This window comes from Chelon labrosus, assembly GCF_963514085.1.
Source record: "Chelon labrosus genome assembly, chromosome: 2".
Classification (NCBI taxonomy): Eukaryota; Metazoa; Chordata; class Actinopteri; order Mugiliformes; family Mugilidae; genus Chelon; species Chelon labrosus.
Window position 1 is genome coordinate 3,952,990 of NC_140338.1, and position 16,413 is coordinate 3,969,402.

General features: G+C 42.4%; 1 protein-coding gene across 1 annotated transcript in view; it reads left to right on the forward strand.

Moving 5' to 3' along the window:
* The window catches only part of LOC311506525 (glycine receptor subunit alpha-3-like), a gene marked incomplete at its 5' end in the record, with an annotated part of 32,499 nt that extends 23,961 nt beyond the window's left edge, over positions 1-8,538 (forward strand). Inside the window, 5 exons of the mRNA XM_084570512.1 lie at positions 1,101-1,238; positions 1,902-2,116; positions 5,073-5,222; positions 7,130-7,258; positions 8,018-8,538. Of these exons, the coding sequence (XP_084426638.1) occupies positions 1,101-1,238; positions 1,902-2,116; positions 5,073-5,222; positions 7,130-7,258; positions 8,018-8,335 (950 nt within the window). The 3' untranslated portion in view covers positions 8,336-8,538. The remainder of the gene's footprint in view (positions 1-1,100; positions 1,239-1,901; positions 2,117-5,072; positions 5,223-7,129; positions 7,259-8,017) is intronic.
* Positions 8,539-16,413: the final 7,875 nt, after the last annotated feature.

Sequence of the window (16,413 nt, forward strand, 5' to 3'; positions counted from 1 at the left end):
TGTTTAATCTAATTAAATGGCTGATATTATATTTTTAGGCTAATTGAATGGCTAACATTATCTTGTTTAAGCTAGTTAAATGGCTAACATTATCTTTTTTAGGCTAATTAAATGGCTAACGTGATCTTTTTTAGGCTAATAAAATGGCTAACATTATCTTTTTTAGGCTAAATGGCTAACATTTTCATGTTTAGGCCACCATAGTCGCATATCTTCTGTTCTGCTGGCCAGAGGCATTGCAATACGTAATCTGCTTTTATATTCATATATGAGATTATTTATTTTATGCAGCAGACATACATAGAGAGGATCTTCTCACCTGAGGCGAGAGACTTAAGAACAAGATGAGCACAGATGTCTGTTTATTTTCTCGTTGTTGTTGTTGTTCTGTCCTCGACGTGCACACACTGTTCATGCAGTTAGCTGAACCTTAAGAGGCAGGACAGTCTAAATGTTCGGCGTATGGCTGTAGGCTTGTACCGGCATCAAGCAGCTGGTTCCTGCTTTCACTAGAAAGTCCTCAGAGAGCAAAGAGTTTTTACATGTCAGTACAGTCAGTGGTGTTGCAGTTCTTCTTACTTGTTTAGGCTATTATAAGTTGCTTACGTTTTTTGGGCAACCCTTTTTAACAACTACCATTAGCTTGTTTAGACGAATTAAGTGGCTGACATTAGCGTGCTCAGGCTAACACAGTTGCTAACATGAGATTATCTTGTTTGGGCTAACATAGTCACTCGCTGCAACAGTTGCTTAAGTTATCTTTCCCAGGCTACCGTTAGCTTGTTTGAGTTAACATAACAACTACCATTAGCTTGCTTAGACTAATTAAGTGGTTAACATTAGCATGTTTAGGCTAACATAGCAGCTAGTACTACTTCTCTAGGCTAATGTCAGATTGTTTGCGAGCTGAGTTGCGATGAAGAGTTACCTACTTCATTATTAAATATGAAAATTATTTAAGAACTGTGTGAACGTAAAGTGCAGAAGCTACAGCATATCAATAAATAAACAGGAGACAGTAAGCTCAGGCCATATAGGAGGTCTGTATATTTTAATTAAATGTTGATTATTAATTGGCTGTGTGCTTTGTTCTTCCTCAGTCGGTTACACCATGAACGACCTGATCTTTGAGTGGCAGGAGAACGGACCGGTTCAAGTGGCCGAGGGCCTCACGCTCCCTCAGTTCATCCTCAAAGATGAATCAGACCTCAGATACTGCACCAAGCACTACAACACAGGTAACACACTCACACAGCGCCGCAGGAATCACCACACAAATAGCATGTACACAGGGTGAAACGGCTGCCATGTTGTATCAGCCATGCCTGTGCTGGGGGGTCAAGTCGACAAACAAGGCGTCCAGGACGATGTCGACACTCCTGCAGCAGCACCTGCAGCTCTGAACTAAAACACAAGAAGACCCAGTGGTTTTACGCATCTTTCAACCATCATCATTAGGGGTTTCCCGATCAAGTTATTTTTGATCATTTGACATTGAGGATCAACCAAGCTGATCCTAAATAAACTAAATGTCCTCGCTTCAAGATTCATTTATCTTGTTTAGGTGAATATAGTTGCCTAAGTCATCTTTCTCAGGCTACCTTTAACTTGTAAAATGGCTAATATTATCTTGTTCAGGCTAATGTAGGAGCTAACGTTAATTGTTTAGGCTAGTTAAGTGGCTAACTTGATCATATTTAGACTAATTAAGTGGCTAACTCTCTGTTGGGAACTGATCCTGCTCCAGCAAAAAGATTGTTTGGTCTGGGCCTAATGTGATGGTTAGGCTTAAAATGACTCTGATTGGTTGGAGGACTGTCCAGTTGATGCAGAGGTAACGGTTAACATTCTGATATTTGTTGTTGTTCTGTAGATCCTTATCCAAATGTGCTGTGTTGCAGGTAAATTTACCTGCATTGAGGTGCGGTTCCACCTGGAGCGCCAGATGGGCTACTACCTGATCCAGATGTACATCCCCTCTCTGCTCATTGTCATTCTGTCCTGGGTCTCTTTCTGGATCAACATGGATGCCGCCCCGGCCAGAGTGGCCCTGGGCATCACCACCGTTCTCACAATGACAACTCAGAGCTCGGGCTCCAGGACGTCCCTGCCTAAGGTCAGTATCTGTCTCACCCTGTCAGACAACATTAGCTGGTGTAGGCTAAAGTTAGCTGCTGTTTTAAGCTAACATTGGCTAGTTTAGGTTTATGTTAGGTCGTTTAGGCTAACGTTGGACATTTTGAGGCTATTGTTAGCTGGTGTGTGTTTAAGTTAGCTGGTCTAGGCTAACATTGTTCAGGCTAATGTTGGGTAGTTTAAGTTAAAATTAGCTGATTTAGGTTTAAGTTAGCTGGTTTAGGCTACCATTGTTTCGGAGTGTTAACTGGATAACATTGACTAGTTCGGGCTAATGTAAGCGGGTTACGTTAACATTTGCTTGTTTAGGCTAACATTGGATCGTTTAGGCTAATGTTAGCTGGTTTAGGCTACTGCTGGCTTGTTTAGGCTTTTGGGCTTTAGCAGTGGTTAGCATCACAGCATAAAGGTTCTGGATTCTCTATGTGGAGATGAAGTTCTGTTTATCATTTAGAGGTAAACTAAAGGATTAATCGACTACTCTAAATATAGTCAACACATAAATCTTTTGAAGAACTAATCCTGTACTAATCCTATAATTGGCTACTGTTAGCTAGTCATTTATAATATTCATGTTAAGGGCGGCTCTGTTGTCATGTAAAAGATATTAAACCTTACAGATTGTACCAAACATGTTATCCTCACAACACTCTGTCACTTTTAAACGTGACGCATCTATTTCCTCTTCTTGCTGTCAGCAGATTTGGACTTCCTGATTCACACGAATGTGATGCACATGTAAACACTAATGCACTCCTCATCCTGTCATCTCTGCTGTTGTTGGTGGCCGTCAGGGCTCCGTGCTGCAGTAGCTGCAGGCTGTTCCTGTTTGTAACCTTGGATCTACAAACAGATTGGCCTTTAATGCATCAGATGTAGTGCATTTAATAATATCAATGTCAGAAATCAGTGAACATTTTCATAGAGTGTCAGAAGATCTGTTTAATGATGCTCAAGCTGCATCGACTCCTACAGCCATGTTCTCCCAGCATGATGTCACGACGTTGAAAGCTTTGGTCTGCTTTGGTTTTCCTTGGACTTCCTTATTGTTCTTTGATCTTCTTTGTTTTCCTGTGGTCTGCTCTGGACTTCCACTGGTGTCCTCCTGTGTTATTTGGTCTTCTTTGGTCTTATTTAGTCTTCCTTGGACGTTCTTGGTGTTCTTTGGTCTTCCTTGGTCTCCTGTGGTCTTCTTTGGTCTTCTGTTGTTGATGTCCTCCATTGCAGGAAAGCTGCAGCCGGCGATCTTCTGTTTGTATTTTACTACTCGTTGCCTTACCTTACCTGTCTGCATCCGAGCAGTTTCCTTACCACAGTGACACATGATGTGAGAATGATCTTCACCACACACCTGTAGAACGAGGACTGCGGGACCCGGTACCCCTCGCTTGAGCCTCCTCAGGATGTCCAGCCTTCAATGGGCCTTCTTTAATAAGCTGGTGATGTTGGTTGTGTTGGTGATGTCCAGTTCCAGATATTTTAAACTGGCAATGACCTCAACTGCAGCTATCCTACCAACTTGCCTGAAGTCCAGGAGCAGTTCTTTCATATTCTTCACATCAGTGCAGAGATTGTTGGCCCTGCACCATGCCTCCACTTGTGACACATAGAATATATAGCAATGGCAATATAGGGAGATGTTTTTTAATAATAAAGACAAAATGTAGAGAAATCAAGAAAAATAGACATCTGAGACAAAGAGTGAACGTTGATTAGAAGAAGCTTCATTCTCAGTTTAGTTGTGTGTTGACGTGCAGAGACAATAAAACCACTCATTCATTTTATTTCAGAACATCCTAAATAAAACATGAGCAGAGTAATACTCCGCTATGAACAGTCATGTATTTAGTGACTGGTGTGTGGAGCAGATTTGATTTATTCCGTCCTCTGAGACCTGGACCGCCTCCTGTTTTCCCTCCATCGTGTTAGCGGATGTTTTGCATGAGCGAGCAGGAGTATGTGTTGATTACACACATCATGCGTGAAGAAGAGCCCCCCCGTCCCGCTCTGGTATCTGGTATGCATGACAAACAATCAGACATGGAGTCGTTGCGTAACCCTGACGAACATACTCGTCTCTCTCGGCCGTTTGACCGAGGCTCTTCACAGGTTAGGAGGTTTCTCGTGTTCCTGGCACTAAACAGAGCTTTGCACTCCGGCATGTTACACGTGTCTGAATAAGTCATTATTTCATGAAGGAAATGAGGTCACGTCTACTCGACACCGCAGTCACGGGCGAGCTTGTCGAGGGCCGCAGCTGCAACGCTGAAATTAAATCTGCAGTTATTGTTGGAAGAAACCAATGGAGCATCTGTGGCGGTGCTGATCTCACGGCTCTCTGGAGCCTGAAGGATGTTTACTGCTCAGAGCTGCTCGGCCGGCCTCAAGCAGATGGGTCCCCCACACGAGCTGCCCAAGGCTCTTCCTGTTTGCTTTATGCCACTGTTCAGGGTTCTGGGAAGCTTTTGGAATACATAGGGTAAAGAAATGGTAATTGTTTTTATCGGGAACCCTTATTGGATTTAGAAATTGTGTTTTCAGTGAGAGTAGGGCACCTCCCTAAGGGGCCCCCACCTGATAAACTTTAAACTTTATTGACAGTAGGAGACCTCCCTAAGGGCCCGCCAAGAATTGACAAACTAACTACAGCAGTGGCAATGTGCTTAGTTTTCAATGACAGTAGGGGACCTCCGTAAGGGTCCCCCACCTGATAAACTTTAAACTACAGCAGTGGCAATGTGCTAAGTTTTCAATGACGGTAGGGGACCTCCCTAAATATGGAGGAGAGTCATTTGAATAAATAACTTTCACTAGCATCAACATTGTTAGCAGTAGTTAACATAGCTAGCATAGCAGTGTTTACATCTCTAACAGGACAAGGGACGTGAAGGAAATGACAGATGAACACCTATCTGAATGAGTGTTTGTGTTTCCAGGTGTCTTATGTCAAGGCCATCGACATCTGGATGGCCGTGTGTCTCCTCTTCGTCTTCTCGGCGCTGCTGGAGTACGCTGCTGTCAACTTCGTGTCGAGGCAACACAAAGAGCTGCTGAGATTCAGGCGGAGCCACAAGAGCAAGAGCAAGGTACCAAAAACAGAGAACGACCGCCACGGTCAGGGACACTCACAGTGTCTGGTCATGTCTGGTTGGAGCCTTCCACCTGGTGGCGGCGTGCTGTTACTGCAGCGTAGAAAACCAGGAAGTCAAATAGATCCTTCCAGACATGTGAGCAAGGACAGGAAGAAGCACCTGAATGTGCATGTGCGAGGTCTTTACTGTGTCTTTGCATGATTCAGCATGGCTGCAGCTGCATCAGTGTGGGGTCAAGATTGTGACAGAAGGTCATCCAAACAAACTGAGGATGAGCCTGTTGTCGGTGCATGGTCAGGATCTGCTCAGCGTTCAGTCAACTCGCTGCAAATCCACATTCTCGTCATAAAAGAGTTTAGTGTCAGTGTGGTGAATCTCTTCAGACTGTACCGGAACTAATTACAGAGTTTATATAGAGGAAGTAATCCTAAACTGTTCACGTTGTTCATGGATGTTTTCACGTTTCTAAATGTTTTAAATGAGTCAATCACATGGTTAACGAGTTAATTAAAACGTCATATTTGACTTCACATAAGAGACACGAGGGTTGATTTCTGGGCGTAAAGACCTGAATAAACTGATCCAACATTTAACTTAAAGTGCAGCTGATCCATCACGTTATTATCAAAATGTTCCAGCGGTTTCCTCTCAGAACGACTGAAAACAAACTAAAGCAAGGTCCGTGTACTTTTTCGGTATTTTCAAGTTTGGTTTTAGTGTAAAAAAATAATAAATATATATAATAAATATAAATAAATAAATACATTTTAGTTTATTTGAGTTGAAATTTTAAAAGCAAAACCAAAAAAAAGTATATTTACATGTAAAAGAAATAACTAAAAGAAAAATCAGTCATTTGAGCAGAAGTATTTGTAGGTGAAAAAGAAAAAGAAGATTAGGGAGAGGAAGAAGTTGCTTCCATCGGTCAGCGATTTAGAAAAAAATGGAGCACGGACATGACTGAGAGTTTGTCTTGTGAATCTGGAGAAGCTGAACACAATGATCCATACCTGGACTAGAGAGATCTGGACCAGTGGTCACTATGGAGACTACTACCTGGACCAGAGAGACCTGGGCCGGTGGTCACCATGGAGTCTACTACCTGGACCAGAGAGACCTGGGCCGGTGGTCACCATGGAGTTTACTTCCTGGACCAAGGAGATCTGGGCCAGTGGTCACCATGGAGACTACTTCCTGGACCAAGGAGATCTGGACCAGTGGTCACCATGGAGACTACTACCTGGACTAGAAAGACCTGGGCCGATGGTCACCATGGAGACTACTTCCTGGACCAGAGAGCCCTGGACCGGTGGTCACCATGGAGACTACTTCCTGCACCAGAGAGCCCTGGACCGGTGGTCACCATGGAGACTACTTCTTGTACCAGCGAGACCTGGACCGGTGGTCACTATGGCGACTACTACCTGGACCAGTGGTCACCATGGAGATTACTTCCTGGACCAGTGGTCACCATGGAGACTACTTCCTGGACCAGTGGTCACCATGGAGATTACTTCCTGGACCAGTGCTCACCATTGAGACTACTTCCTGCTGCACTCAAGGAGAATACGACTAGTTTTTAATTCATTTCTATAGTTATATAGAATATTAACTTTCTCCTTTTTTTTAGACTACAGAATAAAAGAAATGAAAAACAAGTTTTAGTTTGAATAGTTTCTCCAGTTTCCGTTTATAGTTTTAAAAACAAACTTGAAATACCAGAAAGATAAAAATGCACGGACCAATCAGAATGATCCTTTTTAATGTGGTAAGTGAACGGTGCTGTTGACTGAATGAAGGGTGACCCCGTCTTTGGACACATCTTTGTGTTTTTTGTCTCGTCCTTTCTTTGGGCGTCTCCCTGTTGTGTGTTCACTGGTGTGCATGCTGTCGGCCGGTAGAGCGGCGGAGGTGCCGTTGATCCCGAGGAGCTCGCCGCTTCCCTCCGTCGCGTTAACACCAGCAACGGCCTCAAACCCTCAGAGCCCGAGTACGGATCTATGAGCAACGTCTACGCCACCAATCACAGGGTAAAGGCTTCTCTCTGGGCATGTCTCACCTGCATCACCTGTCTCCATCCGTTTGTCTCTCAGTCCATCAGCATGATTATTGAGACCTGACAACAGGAAACCACAGCGTTCATCCAGCTGTCCAATCAGCTGATTACAAGATGGCGGCAAAAACACCCGGATAATTACTCTTCCTCCTCTTCTTCCTCCTATCCCTCCTCATCCTCTTCTTCCTCCTTTGTTCTCCTACTCTTCCACCTCTTCATGCATCCCCCTTCTTCCTCTTCCTCCTCCTCATCTACCCCGTCCTTCTTTTCTACCTACTTCTTCTTCCTCCTCTTGCCCATCTTCCTTCTCTTCTTCCTCTTTCTACGCCTTCTCTTCCTCCTCTTTTTGCTTTTTCCTCCTCCTCTTCTACCTCTTCCATATTCTTCCTCCTCTTCCTTTTCCTCCTTCCTCTTCCTTTTCGTCCTCACCTTCCTTCCCTTGCTCCTCTTTCTCTTCTCCTCTCAATCTTCTTCCTTCTCTTCTTCCTCATCCTACTCATTGCCTTCCTCCTTCATTTTCCTCCTCCTCCTCTACCTCTTCTGTATTTGTCCTCCTCTTCCTCATTCACTCCCCCCTTCCTCTTCCTCATTCCTCTTCCTGCACTTCCTAATCTTCCTCCTCTTCCTCTTCCACTTCCTCTTGCTCCTCCTTGTCTTCCTCCTCCTCTTGCTTCTCTTCCTCTTCCTCTTCTTTATCCTCGTCCTCCTCTTCCTCCTCATCTTCCCCCAACAGGAAGGGGAAGTCCATGAGAGCAGGCCGACCTCCACTCCCAGCAACACCAAGGACTCCAAGGCCAGCACCAACAACACTGTCACCGCACCGAACACCGCCACTAACACGACCCAGAATCCACCTGGGGCGGCAGCGGCGTCGACGACGGGCGGCGGCAGGGGTAAAAGCACAGAGGAGATGAGGAAGTTGTTCATCGACCGAGCTAAGAAGATCGACACGGTGTCGAGGGCCGGCTTCCCTCTGGCCTTCCTCTTCTTCAACATCTTCTACTGGGTCCTTTACAAGATCCTGAGACACGAAGACTTCCAATATCAGTAGAGGAGCGTTCACACCAGGACCCTGCACGTCCCGCCCTCTAACCCCGATCTGAACCGAAGGATGGAGAACAAGTCTGAAGTCAGGATGAAGAGGCCCCTCTTTCTCTTCAAAGCACGAGAACAGACATTAAAACTAACTGGAACTGGAACTATGAGAGATGAGGTGGCAGCGATCCGTCAGTAGGTCCAGACCACGGTGAACACGTCTGGTAGAAAGAGTGAAACTTTGTTTTTCAAGAAGGAGTTCAAGCTCTCCGTCTGTGATTCGCTGCAGCGTAAAGATCTGAGACTATTTCTGCTCCGATCACTGATCACAGAGTTTTCAAAAAATATTTATTTCTATTCATAGTGTGGTTCCAATAAGGAGTTAAAAAAAAAAAAAAATATATATATATATATATATATATATATATATATATATATCACTATTGTGTTTTTTCTCCATCAGTTCCTCAGGAAAACTGAACCTTTATAAAACATGAAAGCAGAACAGGTACAGCCCCGCTCTCCTCTGGAGTTTTTAAAAACAGAAAAAAAAGGTAAATGTGCACAAAACACGAAACAAGTTTAACAATGATTCCAATGAAGCACTGAAGCCACAAAAAAAATTCCAGTAATAGAAGAAACCAAAACTAGTCTTCTTCTCGTCTTCATCTAGACTCGTGTTGCTTTTACCTTTTGTTGTCTTGATGAGAAACAAGCGTCTGTTCCTGTTATGTTATGAGACGAGTTTCAACTGATACAGAGAAAAAAAAAACTGGATAGTCCTCCAACCAATCTGCCCATTACCACGTTAAGCCCCGCCCGCACGATCTGATTGGCCCAGCAGGGCTGAATCAGTTCCCAATAGAGAGACTCCAGAACAACTTTTCACCACTATACCTGAGCATTCATTAGCAGCTACTGATGCTAAAACAGGATAACATTAGCTGTTTCATTAGCATAAAAAAATAACAAGATGATGTGAGTCGTTATGTTAGCACAAACAATCTGACATTAGCCTAAACAAGATGACGTTAGCGGCTATGTTAGCCTGAACAAGCCAGTTAGCCATTTGATTAGCCTAAACAAGATAATGTTAGCCTTATATTGGCCTAAACAAGCTAACAGTATACCAGGATAGATAACATAACCACAACTGTTAGCCTGAAGAAGGTAGCAATAACTGTTAGATTAGCCTAAACAAGCTAACTGTAGTTTCATAAAGATAACTAAGCCGACTCCACAGCGCTCAGGTGACATGTATGACTACCATTACTCATTATCACCACATAAAGCCCCGCCCACATGGTCTGATTGGCCCAGCAGAGCAGAATCAGGTCCCAATAGAGAGACTCCAGAACAACTTTTCACCACTATACCTGAGCATTAATTAGCAGCTACTGATGCTAAAACAGGATTAACATTAGCTGTTTCATTAGCGTAAAAAATAACAAGATGATGTGAGTCGTTATGTTAGCACAAACAATCTGACATTAGCCTAAACAAGATGACATTAGCCTTATATTGGCCTAAACAAGCTAACAGTATCCCAAGAAAGAAGCAACAATGTTAGCCTATACAAAGTAGCATTAACTGCTACATTAGCCTAAACAAGCTAACTGTAGTTTCTTAAAGATAACTAAGTCAACTAAGGCGCTCAGATGACATGTATGAGTACTATTACTCATTATCACCACGTAAAGCCCCGGCTGGAGAAGTTGATCTGACATCCAGGCTATGTTTGCAGAGGACACAGGCAAAACTAAAACCATTAACAAATAAAAACAGACAGGTCTTCTGCTTGGATCTGTCAGAATTGTCTTCACTATACAAGTAAGCAGCACTGACGCTAAAACCAGCCTCACCTCTGAGGCCTCTTTGGTTTCCACCTCGTTCAAAAACTTCACACCCCGAAACGAAACCAGCTGCGTCAGAAAAATTTATTTTAATTTTAGCCAGCGGTTTCTCAAATGCCAACGTTCAGGGGACGTTTCTGAGTCATTCACAGCGGACCATTTTTAATGCTGCATATATGCACTTCACACCTCAACGTTTCGCCACAGAGGTGTGAAGTGGGCTCTGATCTGTTGGTGGAGATGAGTCTAAAGTAAGTTTAGACACATGAACATGTGGTTAGCTGAGAAAGAGGTTAGAAACTCTCCTCAGTCTCTGAACAACAGTTGTATTTCATTTTTCACTTCTTTTCATTTTGAATTATTGTCACATTTAAAACTTAGCTCATTGCCACTGCTGTAACTGCTGTTTAGGGGCCAATCAGGGAGGTCTCCTGACGTCATTGAAAACTTAGCTCATTACTGCTGTGGTTTAATTTTTTCCAGCCCCTATTGGCCTGGGGCCCCTGACAGCTGCCTGTTGAAGCTGCTCCTCTGATCAGAGTCTTTTCTCTAAAAACAAACACCGTCCCTTTAAGAACATCCATCCCTTTCCCTCTAGGACCGTTTCCCTACATCCTGGGACTTTCAGGACGTCCGATGCTGCGGCCAATCAGAGAGCAGGAACATGAAACCACCGAGCTGAAACAGTTTTGTCCGCTGTTGTCTTAACGCTCCCAGCTCACCCTCAGGAGTTCAGACCGGAAATAAAAAGAGAAAATTAATAGATGGAACTGAGAGAAATGAGCTCAGAAGCTGTAAAACAAAGACACGTTGTGTTTCATTATTGGAAGGAAAGGAATCCTTCTCCATTTTGTCGGTGATAAAGTTTTCACTGATACTTTCATCTATTTCTCTCTGTGTTCTGTCTGTTTTGTTGTGCTGGTGGTGAAATGTCGACCTCTGCGTTTATTATTAACGTGTTTTCCTTGGCTCCAGATTCGACCTTCAGATCTGTAGCTGTAGCATGACGTCGTGTGTTTTCACTCTTCGGCCACGAGTGCTTTAACTCCTCAGAAGCTTCCTGCTGTGTTTCAGGTTTTCAGGCTCACTCACATACGCCAATAGAAAGGCATCATTAAACATCCATTAAACACCAGAGCAGTGGGATCATGCAGGACTCCTGCAGAGTGTTTCCTTTTGCACAGTTGGCCCCGACCCAGGATCTGCATGAAGCACCGAGCAGCCAACTGGACTCTAACCCCACATATCCTCAGTTACTCTCTCTGGCCAAATCATTAGGTACACCAGTGCATTAAACTCCTCCTTCCAAGTGGAAGGATGATTTACTTTGAACATCCAGCATATCTGAGAATCTTTTTTGAGCTACTTTTAACATTTAGGAGATTTTATTTCTGTAAGTAGTTGTGGCTTTTATTTTGAAAATTCAACATACGGATGGGGGCCTCTTAAGAACTAAGCACATTCCCATTGCTGTGTTGTTAAGGAGTCAAACCATTGGGGAAGGTTTCTATAGAGCCTCTTCATCGGCTTTTATTTACCAGATTAACCCAAATGACGAGTCCATCAGGTTTTATTTTGAAAGTCTGACATACGTTCCAAGTAGCTTGGTGCTCTTATTCTTATAATCTGATATACACACTGTCCCACCTGTTTGTTCTCTGATAGGTAATGCATCCTAATACAACAATCGAGCAGTAAATCTTGTGTTGGAGTTCCACATGGCTCTATTTAAGGTCCTCTTAGTTTTAACTTTAAGATTATGTAGACTGATTTTTTGCCATTTCCTTTCTTAAACCAAACACCTGTGTATTTTTACATGATCTACGACAAATCAACAACCTACATACACTCACTGGCCAAAACATTAGGCACACTAGTGAAAACAGTCTAATAGTAAATCTAGCCTTAATGAAGGTCCTGGTATTCAGGAGTAGTTTCTAATAACAGAGAGAGCTGTTGATTCAGTTGTTTTTTCCTGTCGGTGAGTTGAGTTTTTAAAGCAGCCCCTGTTTTCTAATAAATTAAAATACCTCTTCCTGAAAATCAACCTACAAACTGATGATGCGGTAAAGTGTTTGAAGGCTGAAACGTTGAAAGTTTCTTGGAGTTCCGCAAGGCTCTATTTAAGGTCCTCTTATTTTTACTTTTAGAGAGAAGTTTCTATCGGTTCCTTCTTTATACCAAAGCCCTGTGTATTATTTACACGTTTTAAGACAAACCGACAACCTATATACACTCACTGGCCAGATCATTAGGTACACCAATGAATGTATTTCAAATTCTTGCTCTAAATAGTATTCATTAAGGTTCTGGTATTCAGCATTAGTTTCTAATAACTAAGAGAGCTATTGATGTAACTGTGTTTTCATTGTGTAGGCCGTTTGTAGAACTATCGAATCATAGCTTGTACCAAAATGTGTATCATCTCCCCAAGTCAGTCCAGTTTAACAGCTCCACAAACTACATCCTCCACAATAATTATCCTGTTGAATTACCGCCATTCTGATGCTGTTTCTATGTCAACTCAACATTTTTTAGATTAGACTGAGTTCACTAGTGTACCTAATGAACTGGCCTATGTTAGAAGGATATGTTTGTTTTTTTGACACACTTCCTCAAAGAAGTTTTACTTCCCTAAATGCTGCATTTTATAATTTAGTTCCCTAAAATGACAAAAAAACAAAAAACTAAAACTTTCAGAGACTACAACTGTTTCCTGGAAGGATTTATTTATGCCAGTGTCCAGAGCGTTGGGGCATCCTCATCCGAGCAGCCGATTTGGTCCAGTATTTTGCTTCATGTACGATAAATTCTTCTAGGTTCCTTATTTTTATTGTTTTTGGAGCGCTGCCACTGCACTGAAACGTCTCATCAGCCACAAACTTCCTCTTTGCAGCAGTCATTGCTTTGTGGTTTTGTGTTGCTTGTCGAATGGATCAGTTTGTGACTTTTTCTACTGTGAACAAACACAATGCTGTATATTTGGAATTAGGACAGTTTGTCCTCGTGGCCATGCAGCAATTATTTGGGAATCTGTCTTCTATCGCCACTCACATGTTGAATTTATTTTAATGAAGTTTATCGTGCAGATCTGAAAAACATGGACTTACAACGGTAATGTCACAGAGACCTGCAGGGTCAGACCTCACATCAACGTCCTTTTAAAAGATTCTGTCCTTGGAGCTGGTAACTCACTAAACAAGAATAAATCTAAACAAATATTCACTCAGGAAATGAACATTATTTCCTCAATAACTCCCAGTGTCTTTGTTTCCTTTATCATCAGGGAGTTTTCTTTCTCAGCAGTGACATTCCTCTGAGGATGGAAGCTTCCAGGGTTCAGTTCTAATCTGAGCTTTGTTTCTAAAATAAAGAAGAACTTAACGTTTGAGAGACTTTACAGCTTGTTCCGAAATCTGGATCATCATCAGCTGTTCATGGTTCTGAAACAGCAGTAGGTAGAGATCCATTAGAGACAGCAGCTGGTACAATATTCTACTGACCACATGATGGCGCTGCTTATTTACAGACACACAAACTGAGATCAGATCTCAAGTGCTGGCTGGGGACGCATGTGGAGACACATTTTGATTGATACCAGGTGTGAAGACAGGTAGTAAAAGATGGACAAGTGTGAATGGATGTTAATGTGAGGACTGAACGGGGCGATTCATTCTGTAGAAAAAGATTTGATGTGCATCACTTGGAGGACTTTGCGTTTTCACTAAGATATGCTGAATCCTGATCATGTTTTATGTCCAGGGTTTCTCGGACCAAAGCTGCAGAAGTTCTTTCACCAGGTCTCCATTTCAGATTTTCAACATGCATGTAATATATATTTTCACACTTCTATCAACCACTTTCTTACCTGCGGTTAAACTCTGCTGCTTTGTGGAGAAGAAGTTGTTAAACTGTGAAAATCACCATTCTGAGTTCACTGAGCGGTACATGGGCAATCATTTCGTTTTGTAGTTACACACCTTAACCACATCAAATGAGTCCTTGTACACAGTGCTCTGTTTTCTGTCTTTTTGTAAAATAAGATGTGCATATTTTACATTATGTAATTAAAATTTCTTGATTTAAAATAAACTTTGAAACCACGCCTTATTGTTGGTAGTTTGTCTTTTAGTTTCTCAGTTCCACCATCTTCTGGTGGGCCAGAGGTCGTTCCTTGACATATGTTCTTGTCTGTTCTTGTGAAACGTCATCAGTCTTGTTTTGTTCCATCTGACCTAGTACAGTCCAAATACCCGGATGTGTTCTGGCCCTGCCAGTTTCATTGAGGACACACCCGAGGTAATTTGTGTGGGCTTGTACAGCCAGGTATCCCAGAATGTATTTCAAGTATGTAATGACCGTCCTGCATCCTCCAGAGTCTGAATACGTGGCTGATCTGACATTAGCATAAAACAAGAAAACATAAGCAACTGCGTTGGGTGAAATATGACAAGTAAGGTAAATAAGTTAACATTAGCTTCTACATTAGCCTAAACAAGCTGAAAGTAGCCTCATAAAGATAACTGAAGCAATTCTGTGGCACTCAGATGAGTTGCAAGTTACTAAAACCACATCTTGTTGCAATCTGTCTTTTAGTTTCTTAGTTCCGCTTGTGTGCTGCCATGACTGCAGTAAGAAAAATCACATAAATCCCATGCAAACCATCCGACTGGCCCGGCAGATCTTTGCTGGAGCAGAGTCCGTTCCCAATGGAGAAACTTCCAGCCTAGAATACTGATGTTTATACCTGATCCCCAACAACCTGACTGAGCTTGAGCAGTTTTGTAAATAAGAATGGGGTAAAATTGTACCAATATTTGGTATTCATGTTAATTCTATAATGTAACTTTGAATATCACAGTTAGCATGTCAGAATTTCTTCTTATGTCTCAATATTTCATCAAATACAAAAAAAAAACTCACAACAAATGCAGCTGTTATTGTTTTTATTACATTTTGTGATCCAGTCCACACTGGGCGCCACATGGTCACTTGCCTGACAGAATCAGTTCTTTTGTATTCATCTAGTAGGGTTAATGGTGGTACTACAGGTAACAAACACAATACAGCCACCTTGTAGTGAAAGCTAGCTTAGCACTGACATGTAACATGTCTTGGTGACCGCTTTCTCTGAGGAGTTAAATGCGTGAACAACAGCCATATGAAGGAAATCTTATTATTTTTATGGATTCTATAATGTGCACAATTGTAGAATTTGATGATGTACAAGTTAAATTAAATGACCAAAAGTTGAATTGTGCGTACATTGCCTCCTGTTGTGGGAATCAGTCCTTTTTGTTACCAGATTCCCTTAAAAGAGGTAAAAACCCAATGTGGCACACTTTGGGTACTTTGGTTATATCCAAATGTCCAAATGGAGAGTCTTCCTGGTTCTGTTTCTACTAGAACCTTTGTAGAATATGTGTGATTTGTGATATTTCAATAAACTCTTCTAATCAAGGGCTTGCTGAATGAGTTCACTGGTATCTCTGTTCATGATATCATTGTTATCAGGGTGTTTTCTACTATCTAATCTAGAAGACAAACGGAGAGTCGGCCTGGTTCTATTTTTAATAGTTTATCACTGTTTTTCCAGATAGCCACAATGTTATTCCGTAGAGAGCAGAGTCCTGAATACGGACCTAATAGTTTTGAAACTAGTCCTGATTTATTTGGTCTTTTTAGGCGAGCTTCACCTCCCATCACCCTAGAGTTTGGAAGCTCCAGAAAACATTGAAAGTCAGGGAGAGGTGGTGTTTGCGATGAACAACTAAGGTTTTCTTTCAACGAACGAGAAGCTGCTGTCATCACAATATGCTGTTCATGACAGAAATACATTGTGCCTTGAACGTCTTCCCGTTCTGGTTCCATCCAGACTGTATCTGAACCTCACCTGGATCAGGAAGTTCCTCATCCCAGTCATGGACACTTATCTGCAGACTGACCGAACAGAGGAAGGATGTCCGATAAGAAGGTCATGGGGGGAGGGTGGGGGTACGGGCCGTCAAGGAAGGGAGAAAGAGGAAGCGTATGGGATGTTCCTGAAGCTCGGCTATAAACGGAAAGCTTTATTTTCTAAGAATCTTTACGCAAACCTGTATTTTTACTCGCCTGGTTAAAGAGTTAAACACCGCAACCCGACATGTAGAGACCTGAGTCCTGGTGTAATATGTCACTGAGCAGCATTGATGTTGTGCAACAGCTGCAGGACTCGGATCAAAACCTGTAATTATTATTCTAC